Below are 27,734 nucleotides of genomic sequence, written 5' to 3'. Positions count from 1 at the left end.
GAGGAGGGACAGAAGCCAAGCATCCCTGTAGAAGGCTCAGGAAGAACAGGAGAATAGGAAACACACCCTTGCTTCCACTGAGTAAAAGGAGTTGGCTCCTGAACCTATGTTGTGAAGGATGTAGACTGTCAACTCGCAGTAGAGCGGTTCGTCTACATTGGTCTCTCTGTGAGGAGGGCTTGAGGATGTGGGGAGCCTTTATGTACAGTACAATAGTCATTACGCAGCGACTTTCCCTCCCTGTCATGCTTAGGTGGAACCAGGTTTTAACACACATCAGCTGGGAGCAGTGGCAGACAGGGCAGTAGGATCTTTGTAAGTTTGAGGCCAGCCTGGTCTATATAGCAAGGTCCAGGCCAACAACACATGCATAAGGAGACATATCTCAAAACAAAACAAACAAACAAAACCAAGAGCCCCCATTTCTCAATAGCTGTGTGTCCTAGAAGGTACTGAACCCATAAACACAGCAGCCTCTTGTGCATGCTCCAGGCAGGGTCCCAACTTGGCTGGGATAAAGTTATGTCCCTGTCTGTGCTTATACCACCCGGGTGTTGACTTTCCCTTCTACCTACCAGGCCCTCCAACTGTCTGGAAGATCTCAGCCTCACTCTCTTTTGCCCCAAATCAGCTCCCCTACTGTGCACTGATCAGTGTGACCTCAGGCCTGTGGGACTTACAGAACTGGTGTCCACGAGGCAGCTTGTAAGGGTAGTTCACGTGTGCAGGGAGATGTGGCTGTGCTTTCGCTCAGGCTGATGCAGACACACTATGCCGCTGGGCTCCAGGGTCATGTGCCTCACTGAGTCTCTCCTATGCCCACTGGTGCCTTGCGAGGGAGACGTTCAGAGCTTGGGCTCAGCCTGTCTTCCTCTCTCCCTCTTTGGCAGGTCTACATTCGCATAAAAGACGACGAGTGGAATGTGTATCGTCGGTACACTGAGTTCCGGGGGCTGCACCACCAGCTGCAGAGTGCTTTCCCACAAGTAAGGGCCTACAGTTTCCCACCCAAAAAGGCCATCGGAAACAAGGTATGCATCCAGGGGCCAGATCTTTGCTGTCACTTTGTCTGTCCTTGAAGACTGTGCTCACCGCAGGAAAACTGCAGTGTTGGGAGAAACAGGAGAAGGGAGCCACCCATGAGCCTCCACCTCAGGGAAGGGCAGTCTTCTGTGGGTGGGTTTCCCCCCTTGTACCAGTATAGCTTCCTAGAAAGCAGCAGAGAGCTTGGCTCAGTGGGGGACGTTCCCTTCCAGTAGGAAACTCTTAACATCACCTGTGTTGTGTGAATGCATCAGAGACAACTGGATGCAGGCAGGCCTGACTGTGGCCTTTAGATAATACTTTAAAAAACAAGCCAGTAAGAGGGCTGGCTCAGTGGGTAAACGTGTTTGCTGCACAAGCTTGTCACACTGAGTTTAATTCCTGGAGCTCATGGTAAGGTGGAAGGAGGTTTTCTGGCCTCCACATGTGCATGTGCATGTGCATGTGCATGTGCATGTGCATGTGCATGTGCATGTGCATGTGCATGTGCACACACAAAAATGTATAATTTACAAAATTAAAGTAAGTGTTGGGAGGCTTGGGGCAGCGGCTCAGTCATAACAGTGCTTGCCATGCAAGCACGAGGACCCAATGCAGCTCCCCCGCCCTCCATAGCCGTGTGCCGCATGCCTGCAGTCCCACACTAGCAAGGCAGCTTGCTGACTAACCAGACCAGCTCACTGGCTAGCTCCTGGTCAGTGAGAAACCCTGTCTAAAAATCAAGGTGGACTCAAGGTTGTGCTCTGGTATCTACACCCACCAACATGTACATGCCTGACCACAAATGCATGTGTGCGCGCATGCGCGCCCCCCCCCCCCACTTACATACAAACACAGAATAAATTGGCCTCTTGGTTGGTCCTGCCTGCTGACTGCTGTGGTGATACAATATTTTCCCTAGTTCCAGTCACTGTTACTATACTCACTCACATGCATGAAGAGACCAGACTTTCTCAAGATGTATCTTTTATTGTGGCCACTTCAGTCACAAAGGTGGGGTGGCCTCTATTGAAAATGTGTTACTGTTTAGCCACCATGCAAAAGGCCACATGGGACTGAAGAAGACAGACCTAAGTCTGGACCCAGTGTGCAGCTGCTCAGTCAATGTCCCAACAGTTAGTGAGTGGAGACATTTCCCCTACCTTGTCTGCACTTGGAATTGCTGAGGGAGCCCACAACCCATCCCTGGTTTCCTGGGTTAACTCCCCTGGGCACTAAATGGATAGTCCCACATAATAGCCATCAGAATCAGGTGACAGGATATCAAGCAGCCGGACATTGAACTTCAGGACCCTTGGAGGACATGGAAGCAACTAGGGATAGTATTGACAGGAACCCCTCTGTGGGGCTGGTTCCAGCATGTGCTGCCCACCAGAATTGCTGTATTCTCAGCTCTTGGTCCTCATTATAAAGACAATCGCCATGCTACTCTAACCTTGGGCCCCTGCAGAAAATCCCCAGTGGTATCCCAACTCAGGACTCTCAAGTCTGTCACATCTGCCAAGGCTATTTGCTGCCACATGAGGCTCTAGGAACTAGCTCGGCCTACCATACGTCTTACATCACTAAGAGCATTCTCTGAGGCTGAAGCAGCTCCTTCTCCACCCGCTGCTTCCTCAGCGACCCCTCCCCCATTTTATAAGCCTGCGTTAAGTCTGCCGAGAATGCCAGTCCATGAGCCAACCTCACCAACCGAGGCTTCTGCAGTTCAGTCATTTAGAAAAAGCCGGGGGCAACCCTAGGCCTGTCCTCTGTGTAGTGGGGACTCTGAGTGAGTAGACCAGCTGGGTGGCAACCAGATGTCCAGACTGGTTTCCTATAGACACATGGACCCCTGACATTTACCTTGTCATTCCTCAATGGCTGAAGGATAGTCTTGGCCTCACATGAGGTTGAGGGTAAACACTTTCCCTTCAGTTCACTTTGACTGAAGACCACAACAGAACTGGACAATTTCTTCAATTTCCAAGAGAGGACTGAGTCAGGGTGTAGAACTGTACCCATAAGGACCTTTTATGATCTCAATTAAAGGCCAAGCTTTTGTGGATTCATGTGGGCCTACTGATGGCAAAATTCCTAGAAAGCTGAGTACAAATTGTCCAGAAAGGTTACTATGTTGGGATCTTCTCCATGACTGGTATATTTCAGAGGTGATTCACTTGTCTGTTTGAACCGTCAGGGAGGATCCAGACATGACATCTTTGGGGTGACTGAGTCATAAACACCCAGTCACTGTCAGCCTTGGCTGTTAACTGCCTCCCTCCTGAACTGACTCATGGGGACCATTTAGGGAGCAGGCTACAGTCTGCTTTATGTACCATATGGGCATCTGTATGCTTCCCCACAGTGCCGTCAGTGCTGACACTGACTGGAGATTGTGAGGTGTGGGTCTCAGCAGGGATTCCCCAGTTCAATTAACAGCAGAAAACTTGCTGGTCCACTAGAGGGGGCTCTCTGGCCTCTCTCTGCCGGGTGGGTTTTGCAGGATGTGCTAGAGGCCAGGCAGACTAGGCCACATTTATGGCTCCAGGCTTGGGCAGGGACTCAGTACTCTTTTGTTAGTATTCAGTGAGCCAATGGGAGCCGAGAACCCTAGGCCCTCTGAGTGTTCACTTGGCACTGAAGCAAGGTCAGGCCCTTCAACTTGTTAGAGAAATTACTCCTCGAGTGCTCATTAACACACGCAAGAAGGCAGTGGTGCTTGCTGTGCTGGTCTGTGTCCATGTAGGGCCTGACCCTGAGAGAGAAGTACAAAAGTGCAGCTGGTGGCTTTTCCAAGCACACTTCCTTGTAGTGGGTGTGTCCCAGAGGATGTGCTAGGTGCTGGGAGATTGGGATGAATGAGATGATGTATGGAGCCAGAGGTGATGGAGAGAGCGCCTGTGGAGTGCAGATGTGGGGGGAAGACCCACAACGTCGGCGATAGCTCATTTCCCAAGGAGAAATGGGGGAGTAAAAGATCCATGTCCAAACAAAGCCGGCTCTGCATTCCTGCAAAGGCCTGGTGCTTCCTGTACTGAGCAAGGGCAGCCAGGAGCCCGGGCTTCTCTTAGGTCAGTAAATGGCACTAAAGGGATTTTACAATACATAGCATCATTTTGCAAGGAAAGCCTTCCCAGGACAGTGACACACATGAGCTCAGCCTTGAAGTGGAGGAAATGGGGCTCTTGGGGAGACTTTTCAATATCAAATGTAATACAAATTTTGCAGTCATGTGTAAAGAATTAGAAGTGTGGGTGCCCCTGCACCCCATGTCTGCTGCCTGATGCGTAGGGAGAGGTTGGACCCAAGGCTGCTGTCTGTTGCATATTCTGACCTGTAACACCTCCAGGAAGCTTCGTCTGATCTCGTGGGTTTCTTTCCCACACTATACCAACTGCCCGATTTATAGTTCTCTCTGTCCTGTGACATCATGGACAACCATGGACAACAGAGCCTGGCTTTTGTGGGCAGATCAAGCACAGAGAGTGAACCCATGACAAGCCCCGAGCTCAAGCAGCAGACTTGCTGCGTGGCAGCCATTTTCCCATCAGTTTCTTTCTCTGGATTTGTCTTTCACTGGACTGACAGGTGCTGGCACTGGTGCAGATAGCATTCATTGAAAGAGATGGTTGGTTCCCAGATGCCACCTCCGGACACTGGAAGTTAATGTTAGTAGGACGGTCAGCATCTTCAGCAGCCATGATGCTCACACCTGTAGTCCCGTTATCCTGAAGGCTGAGTCTGCAGGAACCTGAGTTTGAGGTCAGCCTTAACCACATAGCAAATTCCAGGCCAACTGGGCTATATAAAGAGACCCTGTCTCAAAAAACTAAACCAGTTATGACTGGTGTGGCACTTGGGGACAGCCTTCCCAATTAGCTGGCCACCACTGGCTGTCTCCCTGCTTCACCCCTGCCTGCCCAAGCTGGAGAGCCTTGTTTTTATGCCAAGCCTGCTGCTTTTCTAATTGACACTTGACTCTCTACCGGGCATTTGATCTCATCCACAATGTTTTTAGGCCGTTAGATTGCTTGTATATCATTATTTAATCTACCCCTTCGGCTTGAAAGGCCTTCAGAATATACTTAACCTGTGTTCCATCTGCTGTTTTTGCATGTGTTTTTGGACAGCTGATTAAAATGGCACCAGAGAAGAGCCCTTCTGAGCTCTTACCCTCTTCTTGAGTAATTGGGAATAATTGCCACGTTCCCCTCCAGTGCTCCCATTCATACTGAGGACTGGTATCACCATCTTGGCATCCTGGGGGAATTCCAATACCTCTGAGCCCCAGCACTTTAGTTATTTTTACTGGACCCAGCTTTCTGGGCTACTCAGTTGCTGACTTTCTCTGAGGCCAAGGACTCTTCCAGAAACCATGGGATCTAGGGGCAAAGGGTAAAGGGCTTGTTCTACTGGGAAACACTGGCTGTGTAGCCTCGGGCAAGTCACCAGGCTTCTGTGTGAATTGGGTGCTTGGCAGCGTCCTGACACCCCCGGCTCTGTAGGCTAGCAGTCAGAGCAGGCTGCTGTTACATAATTCACTCAGCATAGCTCAGCACCTTGCCCTCGCACTAGCTTTAAAACAGGTCCAGAGGGAACCACACTGATTTGACTTCTGTTATGGGTTGACTATCAACCGCCCCCGCACACCCAGGGCTCATGTCCACAGTTGGTGCCGTTGTTCCGAAAGGTTGTGGACCCTTTAAGTGATCACACCACAAGAGCACAGCCACTGTGGGGCCTTTGCAGGGCCTCATGCCCATGCCTTTTACCTCCTTACCTCGCTGAAGAGTGACTTTTATTGTTTTTGCTGAGTCAGGTCTCCCTCTGTCATAGAGCCTGGGCTGGCCTCACTCTGTAACCTGGAGTGATGTGTGAGCCTCAGTCCTGAATGTGGGGATTCCAGGCTCTGGTATTGTTTTAAATTGGGGTATAGCTTCCAACCTGAAGGTACTGTTTAGAATATTCCCCCCATACCCCAGCAAGCCAAGACAGGCCACAGCACCAGGAACAACATCTTCCTGTCACTTTCTCCACAGTGGACCACAGTCCTGCTCCTGATCTCTAATGACTGTCTGAGGCCTGAGAACCTTACATGGAGGGCTTCTGAACTTGAACTCTCTTGCTTTTTCTTTCCACACCACAGCTGTCAGATACCTCTTTGCTGCTGCATGGGAAACCTGATGGTCCCACTTCGTTGCTGTATAGTATTCCACTCTGTAGAGACACCATAGTTTAAGTATCTTTTCTCTTTCTAGAAGTATGGGTGACACTGGCTGCATTTAACCATCTGCTGTCTATTCTGCTTCCTGGGGTCTGCACTCAGAGATGGTATTGCTAGCCAGATAGTACATTGATCTGCCTTTTTTGTTTTTCTTTTTTGAAATAACGTATCTTTCTATAGCCTAGGCTGGCCTGAGACTTATGATTTTTGTGGCCCATGCCTGGTCAGCACTGGGATTACAGGCATGAATTCCTTGGCATGGTTCCTTGAGAGAAGGGAAAAAGAAGGAACTCATAGAATAAGAAAACCATCCATCTTCTCACCACCTATAGTCAACAACCATGCACATTTTGTCCTATCTACTTCTAAGCGCCTAAAAAAATTATTGCAAAATTTTCTGTTAGTCCCCAGAGCACACAGAAAGCCATAATGAATAAGCACATGTCTCCATCCAGATGGAAGGAGTGTTAATGTTTAGAAATTAAACATCATAAATACAGCTGAGTTCTCATTGCAGCCCCCATCCCAGAGGGGAGCAGATTGGGGCTGGTGGTCCCTTTGGTCGCTGCCTTTGTGCTTTTATGGTGGGATTATAAAAGTGTTATCTTTTTATGACTGCATAAATGATGCTACTCTTTATGTGTCCTGTCCCAGCTTGCATTCCTCGGTGGTGTTACAGTGCTTTGAGATGTAGCCATTTAGCTAATACCCCCCTCTTCTTTGAGATAGTGCCTCACTGCATTGTGTCCCATGTTGCCCTTGAACCCATGACCTTGGCCTCCTGAGTGCTAGGATTATAGGTGTGCACCACTATGCCTGCTTGATCACTACAGCAGAAGTTCCTGCCTCATGGCTCCTTGGAACTTGGTTTGCCTGGTCTGAGGCTGCTGGTGACGAGGCATCCATCGTAGGACTCTTGGCAAACTGATCCCCCAGGTAGCCTGGCGTGCTCACTTCCAGTGGAGTGGATCCTGCGTCTCAGGCACGTTTTATTTCTGTTTTGCCCACACTGGGCCCTCCCTATATTCTAAGGACTGGGTGACACTGCTGTTACACTGTCCCATTCTTTGTTTTGTGAGCCTGTGAACCTGTGTCATTTTCCTGCTGGGGAGGCCTTCCTCCTGGTTCTGAGATCTCCACGTCCCCCCTTGTCATCAGTTGTTTACTGAGACATGACAAGTCTCCCCCTGGAAGTAGCACCTTGGACTCCTTTATTCCTGAAACCCGGCCAGCTTGTGTGCTGTGTCTACCCGACCTCTGCTGCTGTAAACACATGTGCATCCCTGCTTCTCTGCTTACCAGCCAGCCAGCCCCGTTGAGGTGTCCCAGCTCTTGCAATAACTTCTCAGGAGCCCATGTACCTCTGGGGGTTGCACGTGTCTCGTGTAAGCAGAGGCTAGATTTGCACTTCTCTGCATGGAGGAACAGTAGGCCATGAATTGTGCTCTTTGTATGTGCACACATGTGTGCAAGTCCACAGACACCAGAGGTCAACTTTGGGTGCCATTGCTCAGGCACCGGGTTATTTGAAAGAGCATCTCTTCAACTAACCGTCCAGTGAGTGCTCCAGGGGTCAGGCTGTCCCATCCTGGGATGATAAAGGCATGCCACCATGCCGTGATTTTTAACTCAGGTCCTGGGACTGATTCAAGTCTTCATATTCCTGAGGCATTTCTGCCCACATCCACAGCCATCTCTTCAGACCTAAAATCATGTTCTTTAGTGACCATAATTTAAGCAAATACCTTGGTGAATATCCACCTGTGTTAGACAGGTTTCTCCAGAGAAACAGAGCTTATCTAATGTGTGTGTGTGTGTGTGTGTGTGTGTGTGTGTGTGTGTGTGTGTGTGTGTGTGTGTGTCTTCCTGTCTCCAGATCCAGGTTAGAAGTGTGCCTTCCCACTTCAAATGATTTATGTAAGAAAAAATTGCTCACAGTGTGCCCAGCCATTTGAGTTTTAGTTGAGTTGACAACCAAGAGTCGCCATTGTGCCAGCCCTTAGTCCTTCATGGAAGGGCTGTGAAGGCTTTGCATCTTGAGTAGCAGAGACCTATTTCTGGAGAGCTGTTTGTCTCCCAGGTCACAGAAGCATTAGGCTCATTCCCCAGAACATTCTCATCATTTACTTTCCTGGGGCTTCTGCCTTCTGAGGGAAAGTGAAGTTCTTTTTTTGTAATGAGTTTTGAAGCTTTTTTGAGCCAAGTGCCTGATCCTCATAAAGCTGCTGAAAATGGAACTGTTTTGAGTCACAAAGGAGCCTTTGATCTGGCTCATGGCTTTCCCCATGAACTAGGCAGTCTTCTTCCTATGAGCAGGAAATAAACAGAACCCTGTTCACGTTAGCAGGGCCATCCACTAAGAACGGCAGCTCTTTGTTGCTAGCTATGCACCGGTACTACTCACAAAGCATAGGCTTTGCCTATGTGCACTCTCTCATTTAATCTCCTCAGCCTCCTGGTGGCCACACTGCAGCGGATAACATCTGTCTCCCCTTAGACCACAGCCCTCAGTCCCCTTCCTGACTCCGGACCTTTGCATGCACAGCTTTTGAATTTGCCCAACTCCTCCCATGGTGGGTCTTTCTTCTCTGTCAGGTTCAGCTTGAATCCTCCCTGTTCATAGAACTCACCCCGTGAGTATACCTCTCTTGGCTCTCTTTTCTTTCAGTAGCTTTAGTATGGCTGCATGTTTAATGGTTTGTTTCTATAAAAGTGGGCACATGTGTGCCAGGAGGGAGGCACCAAAACCACAGCAAAGGATAATACTAAGTTTGCAGTTTAGAGCTGTCACTTCCAGGTGGAGGATGGGGTCAGTGTGCAGACCTAGGAGCACATGGCAGAGCAAGCTGGCACGAGCCGTGAAGGCTGGAAGGGAACGAAGAAGTCAGAAAACCTGGTGGAGCTGAGGACCCTCGGGAACATCAGATCACACTAGTGATGTTGGTCTATCTCCATGGGGGGCCTAGACCAGTGCTGTGGACATAGCTTCCAGGCAGAATTTGTCAGCTGGTGACCCAAAGGCCACTTTCCTCCTGAGATCTGGCTGTGTCTTACAGTAAGGGCTGTGACAGTGATGGTTATGGAAACTATAGTGACAACTGAGGGGACAGAGCAAACAAGAAGGGCTTCCCCTTGCACTTAACATTTTCTGTGGCAGCCATTGGGCTGTGCCTAGTGCAGTGGGTCATTCCCCTGCATGAGCCTGTCTGCCCTGCCACGTTCACAGACTGCACCTGGGTAAAAGCTTTTGAATTTTGAATTTTGTTATCCTGGAAGTTCAGGGCTGGCTTCTTAGAAATAATGATTTCTTTTTCCATATAAGTTTTGTTTGCTTATTTAAAGATAGCATCTTACTATGCTACTACATAACTAGAATTTACTGACTTGTGTAATAGAATCTGACTTCAGGAATGGCTGGATCTAAAAGTCTAAGGCTTCTCTTGGGTACTCACGGACCCCTGCCTACCATCTAATAGTTTCTTGCTCTGCCTATGTTTTTCTAAGTTGGCTTTCTTATCAGGCAGGATCCTTCTTGGGCAAACATGACCTGCCTTCCTGGCTCACTTTCTATCAGTGAAGCACAATGAGCAGGAGTGACTGCTTTATTATAGCTTCATGCTGGGGTCCTGTATCATGCCAGGCTCAGTCATGATGGCTGCGATTAGCCAAGTCATGGTCCTGGATCAATCCTGCCTAAACCACGGTCCTGCACCCTGCTGCCTGCCGCGTCTTTCTTGAGTAACTACTGTGTGTCAGCCTGTACACAGAAGGGAGCTAACTACAGAAGAGCCATGCTCCCAGTGGCTCAGGATGGTGTGTGTGCATCAGCGCTCACCCAGAAGAGCTTCAGTTATTTCTGTGTTAGAAGGCTGGCCCAGGTGGTAGTGTTGTCTGAACTGGCACAGCATCGGATTTCTTCAACACAAATATAACATATGCACACAGACACACACTCTCACACACTTTCATTTGTTGTCAACCAGAGTGGAATCACTCAACCCTCCTTGAAAGACAAGAATGGGCATGGAGGTGGCAGGGCTATCAGATGCTGGCAGTAAAGTGTCACTTGGGCCTGACCGCTACCCACAGGGCATCGGAAGTGGCTTTGTGAACCGCATGATAGATGAGACCTCAGTTGGGGCAGGCAGGCCTGTCTTTTGGGAAGCTGGCCCCACAAACCCACCAGGTAGCTTTCTGTTTGTTCCCACCTTTGCCTTTTCTTTTCTCCCTGTCTCCTGCCTGCCTCCTACAGTGGAGCAAGAGAGCCCAGTCTAAAGCACTTCCTGAGGATTCTCACGGAAGGCCTTCCTTAAGAGCAGCATAGGGGCTGGGGATTTAGCTCAGTGGTAGAGCGCTTACCTAGGAAGCGCAAGGCCCTGGGTTCGGTCCCCAGCTCCGAAAAAAAGAACCAAAAAAAAAAAAGAGCAGCATAGACTGGGCTTCACAGCTCTCACTACAGCTACAGCAAATCCTGCTGTCAGCTTGGCTTTGTGGTACTGACCATACCTCACATACTTTGAGTCCAGAGACGTGGACCCTACCAGCCACCCCTTTCCAGTGGTGCTGTGCTCCTGAGAACCTGCAGGTTCTCAGTTCCCAAGCTGGGCAAGCAGCGGGTTGGGCCATGTCTTTTCTAGACTATCTTGTGCCACCACCGAATGCTGCTGACATCTGCACCGGGAGGGGGCTATGTCCTGCATCACCCTCATAGACTGAACCAGGCAGCTTCTCAGAGGCAGGCAGGACGCAGGCCCTTCCCAGGTGCTATTCCCTTGTGGTCGGTCAGTCATTCAGCAGAGGGGCCTGAGGCAGTGTGAGGACAGTGGAGTGTTCTGTCCAGCGGAGGTAGGAGTTCTAAACAAGCTCAGAATACGCTCTGCCGTGGCCAGGTGTGGCTGCTGCAGAGTCTGAGCTGGCCCAGAGCCAGGGTGAGAAGTGCTAAACTGGGCGGCAGTGACGTGTCACTATTATCTGTGTGGCTACAGTGGCTAGGAGGGCTAGCACAAGACCTGTGCTGGCCATAGGCTTCACACCATGCACTGGGTCCCCTGTCCTTTTTTGCCATTGAGGTGAGGAGATACCTGTCCTCTGTGGAGATTTGAATGTCTGTGTCCAGGCTCAGGACACTGGTGACCCAAGCAGGCACATGCCTCACATAGGTATGCAAGCTTTTCCACCAAGGGTAGAGCTGGAGCAAGGTCAGACTGTGCTGCACAGGACGCCTTTTCCCTCAGAACTCCGAGTGTCAGGTCATAAAGTTCAAATCCCCGTACCAGTTTAAAGTGAGCATCCTGTGGTACTTTGATGTCCTCAAGTAGAAAGATAATGTCATCTTGCTCCTGAGGTCATTGGTCCCACAGGAAGCATTCAGAAACCTCTGGTACTAGTGCCTGCAAGGCCAAGGCAGAAAGTGCCATGTTATCTGGCCCAAGTGCCTGTTAATGTCACCCACCCACCCACCCACTCCCACTCTCATCAGATCCCCCTAGTGGAACCCATTTTATGCATAGGGAAATTAAGACCCAAGGGGCCAGTCCATGATTCAGCCTGGTTACCTAGTCCAGGGTTTATCCTGGGGTCTGGAATGGAACTAAACTTGTCTTTGTTAGCTATTTATGTCAACATGGCACTGGCGAAATCAATAACTTGAAAGAGGAAGGTTTATCAGGGCATGTGGGTTAATGGGCCTCAGCCCATGCATGCTTGGTTCTACGTGTTTGGACAGAAATTATGGTAGCAAGACCACGTGAAGGAGACTTGACCATCATACAGACACAGAGCAGAGGCCAAGACGTGAAATAGGCAGGCTATGTAACCTATATAACCCCAAGACCTGACCTAGTGATCTACTTTCTCTAGCTGGAACCCACCTTTGCAAGTTTCTACAGCATCCCTACAGCACCTGGGAGCCCAGGGCCTAGATACAGGAGCCTGTGAGGGATATCTTACACTCCAGTCAAAGCAGCTACTCTCTGGACAGAGTGAACATGTGTGGTGAAACCCAGTGGCAGCTGTGGCTCCTGGGACTTGGTCACCACTGGAAGTCACAGGCATTTGTCAAGTCCCAGAACAGCTTCAGCTACTGTCTTGGCATATCCTTAAGTGTATGAGTTGCAGTTGCTGTAGATATGAGACCTGCCAGTAGACCTCGGGATTAAGGAATCCCAAGGCCCTCTTAAGTGCTATGCCATGGCTCCAGGGAATAAGTTCAATGGGAAGGGCTGTCTGTCTGTTCCTACATATCTGTTCCATGACTTAAAAATCATCACTCTGAAGAGGGACTGATGGGCTCTGCTATGGCCATGCAGTACCCTGATGGTGTCCCTACCTCAGACCTCAGGGTCACTAAATGGTTAAAGGCAGGGTAAAACCCCAGATTGGGATTAAGTGTTTCTACAGCACATGGACTCATAACTGGGGTGATCACCATAGGCAGATCGTGGATGCTCCAACATCTGGCCTGACATCTGGGCCCAGCCCATTCCAGGAGCAGGTATGCCTTTTTCCGGCAGAGTGGGCTGAGCGCAGGAAGTGAAAGCTGTTTAGGGGATTATAATGTAGTTTCAACAGCATCATGGTGGGGGAAGAGTGAGTACTGGACAGGCAGGAGTTAGTGTGGGAAGGTCATCTGTTGAACTGGAGGCTCTTGGGTCTGGGGGTGTAGCTTGTGCTAGAGCATGTGAGGACCCGGTCAGAGCCCTGACTTTGCATTAAGAAAGTGACTATTAACTAAGTAAAGAAATGCATGTGTGTGTCTTAGTCCATGTTCCATTGCTGTGAAGAGATACAGTGTCCACAGCAGCTCCTATAAAGAAAAGCATTTCATTGGAGCTGACTTACAGCTTCAGAGGTTTAGTCCATTATCAGCATTGCAGGAAACATGTCAGCACAAAGACAGACATGGTGCTGGAGAAGGAGCTGAGATCCACAGGCAGCAGAAAGAGGCCTAGTTTCGGACTTTAAAACCTCAAAACCCACCCCCAGTGACACACTTCCTTTAACTAGGCCACAACTCTTAATCCCTTAAAATCATGCCACTCCCTAAGCATTCAAACATGGACCTAGGGGGGCATTCTTATTCAGACCACCGCAGTGTGCATGTGGGTGGTGCAAAGACCTGCTGGGCCTGCCTTCATCTACTTCTCTTATCTTGAAGAGGCATTTTGGACTCTTAAGTTCAGCAAAAACAGAGGGGAATCTCAAGTACTTAAGAGAAAGCAGGTTTAAAGATATCCACCCTGGTCCCTAGCAACCAAGGCAGGGGTTTTCCTGTGGCTCAGTGTGGCCCCACAAGAGTTCAGCCCGTGACCATCCCTGAAGGGGAGTGGGAAGATACGAGAGACAGTTTCACAGTGGCTTCTGCCTGTGGGCAGACTGACCACCATATCTGACTTGACCAGAGCAGAACAAGCTTCCGGGACCTCTGACTCTCCTTCCTCCAGCCAAGGTGATAGCATTTGGTTTCTTATTTCTGTTCTTGTCAGAGCTGCAGGTTTAGCCTGGTGTTGGTACATTGGTTCTCAAGGCAGGTGACTGGTGCAGTCAGGACAGATGGCATTCACTATTAATCTAACCTCAGCTGTGTAATGTGGAGGAGACCCTTGATCCCCCAGAGCCTCAGTGTCTTCCTCTGCAGTATGGGAAGCTTCGTAAAGCTTCGTAAATATGCCTTCGTAAAGCTGCTGTAAGGGCAGCTGAGGGAACAGGTCACCTGTCATGTAGTGCTGGGCACAGAGTGAGCTCTCAGTGAAGGCCGCGCTGCAGTGGTTAGCGTCACCATGTGAGGTGTGATGGGCTGAGTGTGGCCCCCATGCAGTTGGATTCCTGGTGCCCATCCTGGAACAGGCATGGTTCCCCTTCTGTCTGCAGTTGATGTTCATGGTTAGTGCATGCCACTGATCTTTTGGGAGTGCTGCTTTGCATGTCCAAACTCTTTCCTGACTATTCTGTCGCTGTGCTGCCCAGTCCCAGGGCTATGATCTGCCATCTCTGAGTCTGAGAAAAATGGTAGGTCCGAGACGGAGCATCTGGTCCAGACACCAGCCTCTGGCTTTTCCCTCAAAGGTACATGGAGATGATTGTGGGATATGGTGTTCTCTGAAATCTCCCCCCACCTTTTTTTTTTCTATCCCTGGCAACATTTACCAGTGACCATTTATCAGAACCCAGCCAGGGTGCTCTTAGCCTAGTCACCAGTTTCCAGGGTATGGTGTGGCAGACAGAGATGGCTAGATGAAATAGTGCCAGTGTTTACCTTGGTGAGAACTAGAATGGTGAGAACTAGGAGGCCAACTCAAGCTTCTTCAAGGTTTGTAAACTCTCTGGCCAGTGACCTGTTTTAGATCTGCTGACTTTGAAGCTGCCCCTCTCAGCAGGGACTGGCCTGTCTGCTGCTCCAGCCAGACTGGACCAACTGAGAATTCCAGGTCGTGCCTGATAAGAGTGTGAGGGGGCATAGGAAGCACAGTGACTCTTCCTCTGGGAAGGCACTGCTGCAGTGTGGAGCTTTTCCTGCAGGAGAAAAGCCATGTCAGAGACTACGCAGGGATGGGTGGAACCCAAGCACTTGACGTCCACCCTCATTTAGAGAAATGCCTAATTTAATGCTCTCCTTCTTTTCTGAAGCTTGAAGTAAAATGGGGCTTTATGGGAGGACTAAATACTCCCATTAAAACATCCCTGTGCACCCTGCTTACCCAGTGAACAGCTCCACCCATAATTGATGGTAGTATTCAGACACAGCTATAAACAGCAGCAGGTCTGTGGACAACACCAACTCATTAAGTGGCCAGCAGAGCTGTCTGGCAGGTTATGTGCTGGGCTCACACCCAGCCTCATCATTTCTACTCTGCATGCTGACTGCCACCCTGGGAGCACGATCTGTGTCTGTGATATCACCCCAGGTACCCTGGATGACACACAGGCTCTGACAAGCCAGCTCACTGACACACGGTCTTTTGTTTTCTAGCGGCCCTTAGAACCAAGGACTTGTTTCCACACCAGCCTGGTCTGCTTTCCCCTGTCCTTTGGGTCTGTGTGTTCTCTCACCTGGTCATGGACCATGGCTTCCACAGAGCTGTCTCTGGCCACCAGTCTTGCCTTCCTCATGTATCTCCTGATTAACATATTTCACCCAGTTGTTTTTCAAAGTCCTTGTTTCCTTCAGGCACCGTGTGAGGATCTTATGATGCAGGGTGAATTAGACAGACAAGGCTTGACCTATGTGAGATATGCAGTGGGATTGGGGCAGGGGGAGAGACACCAATGAAGGAAGGCAGGTGAGTGGCCAGCAGGCACTGTGAAGAGAAAACAATAGGGCTGCCGGGCGTGAAAGGGAAGCCCAGGATCTAGGGTTTTTTGTTTTTTGTTTTTTTTTTTTTTCTCCCCTCCCCAGGATCTAGGTTTTTAAGAACTCTCTACTTTTAATCTTTGTGTGGACTCAGCTTAGTCCATACAAAACAACCTGTGGGTCAAACCTCATCTGTAGACTCCTGACAGCATGTGTGGTAAAAATGGTGGGAACTGACTTCTTCACAAGAAGGGCTGACTCTGCCTGTCCACATTGCCCCTCAACCTTTGGGAGAGCTTCTGGCTGAGGTCCTGGCTTGACACCTCCATTCTCATTGTAAGAGTAGTCAGCCATGGTGACGTTACGCATAACCCCAGCACTAGGATTCTAGGCTTACCAGTTTAAGACCAACTTTAACTTTGAGCCTGTCTCAAAAACAAAGTCAGAAACACAGAAAGCCTTCAGAGGCAGCAGGCTCCTTTGAAACTTCAGATGCACCAGTCCATAATACCAACATGTGAGTGTTCTCTCTGTTGGAGGTAATAATAGTGTTTGATTACATAGAAACATGCCCTAATTTTCTAGAATTATATACTAAGTATTTAAGAATGAAGTATCAAGTGGCTATCATTGTTCCTTATTTATTTTATTGTCCTGTTTTGTTATAGAGTTTCATGTAGGACAGGCATTCTTCAACTTGCTGCACAGCTGAGGCTGGACTTGAACTCCTGATCCTTCTGCTTTCAACTCCCAAATGCTGGAATTATGGGAATGCACCACCACATCCAGCTATGGCTATGTTAGCATGGCTAGGGATGTAGCTCAGAGGTAGAGCACTTTGCTAGCATGCATGGGGCCCTGGCTTTAGTTCCTCAGCAGTACATGGTGAAAAGGCCATATAACGAAGAAGCCACTGTTTCGTTAGATGAGTTACTGGGGGCACCTGAGGCACTTTTGTAATAAAATAAGGGCATCAGTGTTTACGGAGAGGACCGCATGGCCTTCCCCAGTTGCAGGTATGCACTCTCCCATGACTCTGCACATGGCGGAGGGATATTCAGGCCGGGGGCCTGAGTTTTGGTAGCAGCTCATGAGTCTCGGCAGCTCGTGGCGCTAAGTCAAAGTCAGACAGTCTACTGGGTACTGAGGTGATCAGTATCCCTCTGTCCATACAGAAAGTGGCTTCTGCTAAAACTCAAGGAGAAGTGAGACCTCTGTGAACTGAATGCAGGTGCCTGTCAGTGAGAGAAAAACAAAAGGGTTTTTCAGTGAAGGTTGAGGATTGTCTCCTGAGCTGAAGGGTCTGAAATTGCTCCTTGGGGCCTGAGTTCCTGCTTATCTGCTGTCTAGTTTAGGGCTTTGGGCTACGTCTCCCCATCCAAACCTGTCAGCAGCCTTGGTGGTCTTGTAATGAGACAGCTTGTGAGGAGCATGGGCACAGGGAAGACTTGAGAGGTGCTGTCGCTCACTCTGAACTGCTCAGGTTTAAACTTTGTCAGGAGGTAGGGAGCTAGTCCACTCTGTAACGTAACATCAGATAAAAGAAAAATAGCTGAGCCCACTTCCTTTAAAAAAGAAAAAAAGCTCATATGATGGCACAAACTTGTAAAGCCCTTGCCAGGGAGGGAAGGCCAGAGCAAGGAGGGCCTTGAGGCCAGCTCCCCAGCCTACTCAGTGAGCCACAGGTAAAATGCTCTGTCTCAAAAGTATGTCTGGAGGGACAATACCCAAGATTTCTGTAGTCTTCTAGTCTCCACATACAGGTACACATACATCACACACATGCACATGCGCGCGCGTGCACACACACACACACACACACACACACACACACACACACGAGAGCAAGCGGTTAGACATTGGCTGCCACTCAGTTGGATTTTTTTAATCAAACAGTGCTTGTTCCCAGGTACTGGCTCTCAAGATGAGTGGGTGCTAGGGAAGAATTGGGGGCTCCTCCAGGTAAGACCCTGTCTGTCAAGTCACTTCTGGCAGGGCCTGGGTGAAAGCAGACATTGCTAAGATGATACCTGATGGATGGGGGGGGGTGTCCTCTGGCCTCCACTTGGGGCACTTACCTTCCTTGGGCTTGGTGGCTCAGCAAAGCCACTTGTACACCATAAAGACCCATCTCTGATTGTTGTGGCTATACTGCTGAGTGTCTCTGCCTATGCCCAGAACCTTCTGTAGTCCCTTCCAGGGCTAATAGCTCCTGTCTCATCTTGCTGCAGAGCCTTTCAAGCTTGCCTTAGGGGTTTCTGATGCAAATTAAAGCCCAGGCCTGGGGAGGTAGGTCCATTCACCCTCACCCTCACCCAACCCATCACCCCTCTCAGGAATGAACATCTAATTGCTTAATGTAGAGAGCAAGGAGCAGAGTCAGTGTCCAGACCCAGTGAGCACAGGTCAGGTGGCTCTAGCGTGGGCTTGGAAGATCCTTTCTGACTCGATCCCTCCAGGCTGTAGAGGTTTAGGGCAGTGCTAGCTATGCCCACCCAGCCCAGAGCACTAGGGTTGCACACTGGGGCAACTCATGGCAAGACTCTGGGACAAGAAGACACTGCCTTTGTGGTAGCCTGGGAAGTCCTGCTAGTAGAGTCCCCTGGTTCTTCCTCACACACAGTTCCTGGAGGAGACTTCCCAGAGCACACACACGGTGTGCTATAAAACTGAAGTCTCTGAAAACCACAGTCATAGCTGTAAATAAGTGTCTGGTATTGCAGAGTCCGATTTTCTGAGGGATAGACATGAAAATAAGCCAGTCCTTTGTCACCGGCACCCTGTTCACTCATGCTTACCCCAGACTGTTCGGGAGTTCTCTGCTGGTGAGTGGAGCACTGGGAGGCTTGTCTGGGTACCATCCAATCAATATAAGGCCCCAGTGGGCAGAGTATACCTAAGCCCTGACGAGATGAGCTCCTTTTGCTCAGGGGAAGCAGAGAAGAATCCTTACTCAGTGGTCTGGTGCAAGGGCGGAGCTCTGCTGTTGGCAGCCCTTTCCACAGTTGCTGTGGGTGATCCACCAGACTGAGGCTGTGAGTTCCTGCCTCTCCACAGCCTTCTCTCCACACCGAGCCATCCATACTGCCCACATTTCTTTGTCATAGCCAGGACCCACCAGAAAGGCCTTTGCTGACATCCATACTGCCCACATTCCTTTGTCATAGCCAGGACCCACCAGGAAGGCCTTTGCTGACATCCATACTGCCCACATTTCTTTGTCATAGCCAGGACCCACCTGGGCAGGAGTAGAGCTAGGCAGGGATATAAAGGGGGCATCAGACCATCACACAGTTCCAAGCACAGGCACAATGGTGCCGGCTGCTGTCTGGGGAGCTAGCCCTGTCTGCAAAGGCCAGACAGACACAGGACAGAGTAAGCCCAAGTGAGGAGTGAGGAGCCCCCAATACACACCTAGGGGTGTGATTGTGACTTGGACACTGTGCCTACCTTCAGACTGTGCCACACTGCTTTAGTCACATGTTGAATCTTTTGTAATCAGTGACAGGTTCATATTTTGAAAAACTGTGAAGATAAATTAGTATGTACTCCAGAGGATAGCAGTACGATCAATAACTAAGTATGCCTGTGTATTTATGCTGTCTCTGTGAACTCCATCAGAAATAATAGCCACATCTGGTGATTCATTCACTCACTCAGTCATTTTGGGAGCACTCTGTACACAGGTATCGGGACACCTTTCCTATGCTTAATAAAACGCTGCCCCAGGCATCATTCCCATAGCACATGTGAAGCCATGCAGACAGTTTGTGCATAGGCGTGTCCTGGGGCTGATGCTTTGATTGATGCCCATCCCACCTTGAGCAGTGATGGATGGAGATGGAACAGAGCCTTGCACATAGCAAGCCAGCATGCCACTCTCCACTCCAGCTCCTCTGCCAGTGTCACCTGATGGGCGCGTGTTGGATAAGATCCTCTCTGAGCTTAGGAAGCAAGTATACGAGTGTACACCTTTCTACCTTGTTCCTAGGATGCCAAGTTTGTGGAAGAGCGACGAAAGCAACTCCAGAGTTACCTACGCAGCGTCATGAACAAGGTCATCCAGATGGTGCCTGAGTTTGCTGCCAACCCCAAGAAGGAGACCCTGGTGCAGCTGGTGCCTTTCTTCGTGTGAGTATCTGTCCTGAGGCATGCTCCTGGGCGCTAAGCTCTGCTCCCTTTGCACAATTAGAGTTAGGTTCCCGGGGCTCTGTGCAGGTTTCCCAGTGTGCAAAGCTGCAGCACCTGGGAGCTGTCACTGGTGCTGAAACAAACTCCAACCTGGACCTTGCCAACCTGGTGTCTGAATGAGCATCCTTGATGGTCCTCCGTCAGCACTAAGCTTACATTTTTTTTTATATTTCTTTTTTTTTTTTATTAACTTGAGTATTTCTTATATACATTTCGAGTGTTATTCCCTTTCCCGGTTTCCGGGCAAACATCCCCCTCCCCCCTCCCCTTCCTTATGGGTGTTCCCCTCCCAACCCTCCCCCCATTGCCGCCCTCCCCCCATAGACTAGTTCACTGGGGGTTCAGTCTTAGCAGGACCCAGGGCTTCCCCTTCCACTGGTGCTCTTACTAGGATATTCATTGCTACCTATGGGGTCAGAGTCCAGGGTCAGTCCATGTATAGTCTTTAGGTAGTGGCTTAGTCCCTGGAAGCTCTGGTTGCTTGGCATTGTTGTACTTTTGGGGTCTCGAGCCCCTTCAAGCTCTTCCAGTTCTTTCTCTGATTCCTTCAATAGGGGACCTATTCTCAGTTCAGTGGTTTGCTGCTGGCATACGCCTCTATATTTGCTGTATTCTGGCTGTGTCTCTCAGGAGCGATCTACATCCGGCTCCTGTCGGTCTGCACTCCTTTGCTTCATCCATCTTGTCTAATTGGGTGGCTGTATATGTATGGGCCACATGTGGGGCAGGCTCTGAATGGGTGTTCCTTCAGTCTCTGTTTTAATCTTTGCCTCTCCCTTCCCTGCCAAGGGTATTCTTTTTCCTCATTTAAAGAAGGAGTGAAGCATTCACATTTTGATCATCCGTCTTGAGTTTCGTTTGTTCTAGGGATCTAGGGTAATTCAAGCATTTGGGCTAATAGCCACTTATCAATGAGTGCATACCATGTATGTCTTTCTGTGATTGGGTTAGCTCACTCAGGATGATATTTTCCAGTTCCAACCATTTGCCTACGAATTTCTTAAACTCGTTGTTTTTGATAGCTGAGTAATATTCCATTGTGTAGATGTACCACATTTTCTGTATCCATTCCTCTGTTGAAGGGCATCTGGGTTCTTTCCATTTTCTAGCTATTATAAATAAGGCTGCGATGAACATAGTGGAGCACGTGTCTCTTTTATATGTTGAGGCATCTTTTGGGTATATGCCCAAGAGAGGTATAGCTGGATCCTCAGGCAGTTCAATGTCCAATTTTCTGAGGAACCTCCAGACTGATTTCCAGAATGGTTGTACCAGTCTGCAATCCCACCAACAATGGAGGAGTGTTCCTCTTCCTCCACATCCTCGCCAGCATCTGCTGTCACCTGAGTTTTTGATCTTAGCCAATCGCACTGGTGTGAGGTGAAATCTCAGGGTTGTTTTGATTTGCATTTCCCTTATGACTAAAGATGTTGAACATTTCTTTAGGTGTTTCTCAGCCATTCGGCATTCCTCAGCTGTGAATTCTTTGTTTAGCTCTGAACCCCATTTTTTAATAGGGTTATTTGTCTCCCTGCGGTCTAACTTCTTGAGTTCTTTGTATATTTTGGATATAAGGCCTCTATCTGTTGTAGGATTGGTAAAGATCTTTTCCCAATCTGTTGGTTGCCATTTTGTCCTAACCACAGTGTCCTTTGCCTTACAGAAGCTTTGCAGTTTTATGAGATCCCATTTGTCGATTCTTGATCTTAGAGCATAAGCCATTGGTGTTTTGTTCAGGAAATTTTTTCCAGTGCCCATGTGTTCCAGATGCTTCCCTAGTTTTTCTTCTATTAGTTTGAGTGCGTCTGGTTTGATGTGGAGGTCCTTGATCCACTTGGACTTAAGCTTTGTACAGGGTGATAAGCATGGATCGATCTGCATTCTTCTACATGTTGCCCTCCAGTTGAACCAGCACCATTTGCTGAAAATGCTATCTTTTTTCCATTGGATGGTTTTGGCTCCTTTGTCAAAAATCAAGTGACCATAGGTGTGTGGGTTCATTTCTGGGTCTTCAATTCTATTCCATTGGTCTATCTGTCTGTCTCTGTACCAATACCATGCAGTTTTTATCACTATTGCTCTGTAATACTGCTTGAGTTCAGGGATAGTGATTCCCCCTGAAGTCCTTTTATTGTTGAGGATAGCTTTAGCTATCCTGGGTTTTTTGTTATTCCAGATGAATTTGCAAATTGTTCTGTCTAACTCTTTGAAGAATTGGATTGGTATTTTGATGGGGATTGCATTGAATCTGTAGATTGCTTTTGGTAAAATGGCCATTTTTACTATATTAATCCTGCCAATCCATGAGCATGGGAGATCTTTCCATCTTCTGAGGTCTTCTTCAATTTCTTTCCTCAGTGTCTTGAAGTTCTTATTGTACAGATCTTTTACTTGCTTGGTTAAAGTCACACCGAGGTACTTTATATTATTTGGGTCTATTATGAAGGGTGTCGTTTCCCTAATTTCTTTCTCGGCTTGTTTCTCTTTTGTATAGAGGAAGGCAACTGATTTATTTGAGTTAATTTTATACCCAGCCACTTTGCTGAAGTTGTTTATCAGCTTTAGTAGTTCTCTGGTGGAACTTTTGGGATCACTTAAATATACTATCATGTCATCTGCAAATAGTGATATTTTGACCTCTTCTTTTCCGATCTGTATCCCCTTGATCTCCTTTTGTTGTCTGATTGCTCTGGCTAGAACTTCAAGAACTATATTGAATAAGTAGGGAGAGAGTGGGCAGCCTTGTCTAGTCCCTGATTTTAGTGGGATTGCTTCAAGTTTCTCTCCATTTAGTTTAATGTTAGCAACTGGTTTGCTATATATGGCTTTTACTATGTTTAGGTATGGGCCTTGAACCTCCTATTCTTTCCAGGACTTTTATCATGAAGGGGTGTTGAATTTTGTCAAATGCTTTCTCAGCATCTAATGAAATGATCATGTGGTTCTGTTCTTTCAGTTTGTTTATATAATGGATCACGTTGATGGTTTTCCGTATATTAAACCATCCCTGCATGCCTGGGATGAAGCCTACTTGATCATGGTGGATGATTGTTTTGATGTGCTCTTGAATTCGGTTTGCCAGAATTTTATTGAGTATTTTTGCGTCGATATTCATAAGGGAAATTGGTCTGAAGTTCTCTTTCTTTGTTGTGTCTTTGTGTGGTTTAGGTATAAGAGTAATTGTGGCTTCGTAGAAGGAATTCGGTAGGGCTCCATCTGTTTCAATTTTGTGGAATAGTTTGGATAATATTGGTATGAGGTCTTCTATGAAGGTTTGATAGAATTCTGCACTAAACCCGTCTGGACCTGGGCTCTTTTTGGTTGGGAGACCTTTAATGACTGCTTCTATTTCCTTAGGAGTTATGGGGTTGTTTAACTGGTTTATCTGTTCCTCATTTAACTTCGATACCTGGTATCTGTCTAGGAAATTGTCCATTTCCTGAAGATTTTCAAGTTTTGTTGAATATAGGTTTTTATAGTAAGATCTGATGATTTTTTGAATTTCCTCTGAATCTGTAGTTATGTCTCCCTTTTCATTTCTGATTTTGTTAATTTGGACGCACTCTCTGTGTCCTCTCGTTAGTCTGGCTAAGGGTTTATCTATCTTGTTGATTTTCTCAAAGAACCAACTTTTGGTTCTGTTGATTGTTTCTGTGGTCCTTTTTGTTTCTACTTGGTTGATTTCAGCTCTGAGTTTGATTATTTCCTGCCTTCTACTCCTCCTGGGTGTATTTGCTTCTTTTTGTTCTAGAGCTTTTAGGTGTGCTGTCAAACTGCTGACATATGCTCTTTCCTGTTTCTTTCTGCAGGCACTCAGCGCTATGAGTTTTCCTCTTAGCACAGCTTTCATTGTGTCCCATAAGTTTGAGTATGTTGTATCTTCATTTTCATTAAATTCTAAAAAGTTTTTAATTTCTTTCTTTATTTCTTCCTTGACCAGGTTATCATTGAGTAGAGCATTGTTCAATTTCCACGTATATGTGGGCATTCTTCCCTTATTGTTATTGAAGACCAGTTTTAGGCCGTGGTGGTCCGATAGCACGCATGGGATTATTTCTATCTTTCTGTACCTGTTGAGGCCCGTTTTTTGACCAATTATATGGTCAATTTTGGAGAAAGTACCATGAGGAGCTGAGAAGAAGGTATATCCTTTTGCTTTAGGATAGAATGTTCTATAAATATCCGTTAAGTCCATTTGGCTCATGACTTATCTTAGTCTGTCTACATCACTGTTTAATTTCTGTTTCCATGATCTGTCCATTGATGAGAGTGGGGTGTTGAAATCTCCCACTATTATTGTGTGAGGTGCAATGTGTGTTTTGAGCTTTAGTAAGGTTTCTTTTACGTATGTAGGTGCCCTTGTATTTGGGGCATAGATATTTAGGATTGAGAGTTCATCTTGGTGGATTTTTCCTTTGATGAATATGAAGTGTCCTTCCTTATCTTTTTTGATGACTTTTAGTTGGAAATTGATTTTATTTGATATTAGTATGGCTACTCCAGCTTGCTTCTTCTGACCATTTGCTTGGAAAGTTGTTTTCCAGCCTTTCACTCTGAGGTATTGTCTGTCTTTGTCTCTGAGGTGTGTTTCCTGTAGGCAGCAGAATGCAGGGTCCTCGTTGCGTATCCAGTTTGTTAATCTATGTCTTTTTATTGGGGAGTTGAGGCCATTGATATTGAGAGATATTAAGGAATAGTGATTATTGCTTCCCGTTATATTCATATTTGGATGTGAGGTTATGTTTGTGTGCTTTCATTCTCTTTGTTTTGTTGCCAAGACGATTAGTTTCTTGCTTCTTCTAGGGTATAGCTTGCCTCCTTATGTTGGGCTTTACCATTTATTATCCTTTGTAGTGCTGGATTTGTAGAAAGATATTGTGTAAATTTGGTTTTGTCATGGAATATCTTGTTTTCTCCATCGATGTTAATTGAGAGTTTTGCTGGATACAGTAACCTGGGCTGGCATTTGTGTTCTCTTAGGGTCTGTATAACATCAGTCCAGGATCTTCTGGCCTTCATAGTTTCTGGCGAGAAGTCTGGTGTGATTCTGATAGGTCTCCCTTTATATGTTACTTGACCTTTTTCCCTTACTGCTTTTAAAATTCTTTCTTTATTTTGTGCGTTTGGTGTTTTGACAATTATGTGACGGGAGGTGTTTCTTTTCTGGTCCAATCTGTTTGGAGTTCTGTAGGCTTCTTGTATGTCTATGGGTATCTCTTTTTTTAGGTTAGGGAAGTTTTCTTCTATGATTTTGTTGAAGATATTTACTGGTCCTTTGAGCTGGGAGTCTTCACTCTCTTCTATACCTATTATCCTTAGGTTTGATCTTCTCATTGAGTCCTGGATTTCCTGTATGTTTTGGACCAGTAGCTTTTTCCGCTTTACATTATCTTTGACAGTTGAGTCAATGATTTCTATGGAATCTTCTGCTCCTGAGATTCTCTCTTCCATCTCTTGTATTCTGTTGGTGAAGCTTGTATCTACAGCTCCTTGTCTCTTCTTTTGGTTTTCTATGTCCAGGGTTGTTTCCATGTGTTCTTTCTTGATTGCTTCTATTTCCATTTTTAATTCCTTCAACTGTTTGATTGTGTTTTCCTGGAATTCTTTCAGGGATTTTTGCGATTCCTCTCTGTAGGCTTTTACTTGTTTATTAATGTTTTCCTGTGCTTCCCTAAGTGTGTTCATGTCTTTCTTGAAGTCCTCCAGCATCATGATCAAATATGATTTTGAAACTAGATCTTGCTTTTCTGGTGTGTTTGGATATTCCATGTTTGTTTTGGTGGGAGAATTGGGCTCCGATGATGGCATGTAGTCTTGGTTTCTGTTGCTTGGTTTCCTGCGCTTGCCTCTCGCCATCAGATTATCTCTAGTGTTACTTTGTTCTGCTATTTCTGACAGTGGCTAGACTGTCCTATAAGCCTGTGTGTCAGGAGTGCTGTAGACCTGTTTTCCTCTCTTTCAGTCAGTTATGGGGACAGAGTGTTCTGCTTTCGGGCGTGTAGTTTTTCCTCTCTACAGGTCTTCAGCTGTTCCTGTGGGCCTGTGTCTTGAGTTCACCAGGCAGCTTTCTTGCAGCAGAAAATTTGGTCTTACCTGTGGTCCCGAGGCTCAGGTTCGCTCGTGGGGTGCTGCCCAGGGGCTCTCTGCAGCGGCAGCAACCAGGAAGACCTGTGCCGCCCCTTCCGGGAGCTTCAGTGCACCAGGGTTCCAGATGGTCTTTGGCTTTTTCCTCTGGCGTCCGAGATGTGTGTGCAGGGAGCAGTCTCTTCTGGTTTCCCAGGCTTGTCTGCCTCTCTGAAGGTTTAGCTCTCCCTCCCACGGGATTTGGGTGCAGAGAACTGTTTATCCGGTCTGTTTCCTTCAGGGTCCGGCGGTGTCTCTGGCAGGTGTCCTGCTGCTCCTGGGCCCTCCCCCACGGGAGCCCAGAGGCCTTATACAGTTTCCTCTTGGGCCAGGGATGTGGGCAGGGGTGAGCAGTGTTGGTGGTCTCTTCCGCTCTGCAGCCTCAGGAGTGCCCACCTGACCAGGCAGTTGGGTCTCTCTCTCACCGGGTCTGGGAGCAGAGAGCTGCTGCTGGCCGGGATCCTCGGGTGTGGGACTTCCGGTAAACACAGAACGTGCCTGGTCCTAGAGAAATTCTGCTTCCGTGTGTCCCAAGCTCACCAGGCAGCTTTCTTGCAGCAGAAAATTTGGTCTTACCTGTGGTCCCGAGGCTCAGGTTCGCTCGTGGGGTGCTGCCCAGGGCTACATTTTTTTTTATTACATGTTTTTACGTGTGTGTTCATGTGTGGAAGGCAGAGGACCTCCGCCATGTGGTCCTAGGGGTTCAATGTGTACCCACAGCTCTGGTGCTGTTGTTAGGAGGATGAATCTAAGCAGTGCTTTGGAGTGGTGCCTTGTCCCTCTCTTCCAAATGTCTTCATTGCCTGGAACGTTTATGTCCTTGAGTTAAGATGACCAAGATCATGAAGTCCTGAGATTCTCATGATCTCCAGGTGTGGGAAGGCAATGATACCATTTCTAATACACTCTCCTTGTGGAAGTCCCAGGTGTAACAGGCCTCAGGGAGAGGCCTGTGGGTCCTCACAGTTAAGTTTGAGAATCTCACGTGAGAAGTCCTTGTCTGAGTCTGTATAACTTGCTGGGACAAAGTTAACGTGTCCTTCTGCCAAGGTTCTTTACAGGAGTGTGCCGAAAGGAACCTGGGCTGTTCACACCCACAGTGATGCTGTAACCAGAAATGGGTGGATTTCTACTCTGTCTGTGGAATGTGCCCAGAGTTTCCAGTTTGAGCTTTGACCAGACAGACAGAGCTACTCTCTGCAGAGATCCTTTTGTCACTTACTGGTTTCAGTTGTCTTTAAGTCTAATGCATTGTATATTAAAAGATACCTTTCCCCTGTTTAAAAGGGACAAGTTGGGACACTGCGTCTTCCCACTGTCAGTTACATCATGAGGAACACTAGCTCATGTCTCAGGCAGCTCTAGCCAGGCATCTGTTAGGAATTCGCCTTTCCCTCTGAGCCCCAGAAGTTTGGACTTTACCCGCAGTTGTAAAGGGAATTCCAGGCCAGGCCCAGAAGGACAGATGATAAGGAATCTGAGAGAAGGACGGTCCCCAAGGATACCAGGGTCCACAGCTGGCTCCAGCAGTCCAGCCACCACAGACCGGTGTTCATTGCTACATGCTGGGCTGCTGGGTTGTGACAGCTGCATGTCAGTGCTGTGTCCAGCATGGGATGCAGGTCCAGCTGTCAGTGCTAATCAGTACTGAGAGAGAAATTGTCTGTTCCTCATTAGCACACAGAACACAGGGTCCAATTTTGTAGGCTTAAAGAACAAAGGAATTTCAGTAGAAGATTTGGAAAAGTGGAATTTTGAGTAAACAGTAGGCTAAAAACTCTGGTCAGCCCTAAGTAGCTTTATCTCTTTGGGTATCTCTCCTGTCTTTTGTGAGTAGGTGAGATTGCAGGGTGAGAGCTACAGGTTGTTCTCATTTTGGGG

At 47.8% G+C, this 27,734-nt stretch overlaps 1 protein-coding gene across 8 annotated transcripts in view; it reads left to right on the top strand.

Annotated features, from left to right (window-relative positions):
- The window catches only part of Snx29 (sorting nexin 29), a 413,817-nt gene that overhangs the window by 368,583 nt on the left and 17,500 nt on the right, over nt 1-27,734 (top strand). For 7 of the 8 annotated variants that reach the window (XM_039086859.2, XM_039086860.1, XM_039086857.2 and 4 more), the window contains 2 exons: nt 891-1,031; nt 19,531-19,670. In XM_039086859.2, coding sequence (XP_038942787.1) covers nt 891-1,031; nt 19,531-19,670 — 281 coding nt within the window. The remainder of the gene's footprint in view (nt 1-890; nt 1,032-19,530; nt 19,671-27,734) is intronic. The other variant, XM_039086858.1, reaches the window with a different exon arrangement.

The sequence above is a fragment of the Rattus norvegicus genome, chromosome 10 (assembly GCF_036323735.1).
Source record: "Rattus norvegicus strain BN/NHsdMcwi chromosome 10, GRCr8, whole genome shotgun sequence".
NCBI lineage: Eukaryota > Metazoa > Chordata > Mammalia > Rodentia > Muridae > Rattus > Rattus norvegicus.
Note: the sequence above shows the minus strand (reverse complement) of the source record. Positions and strands in the feature narration are given on the sequence as shown.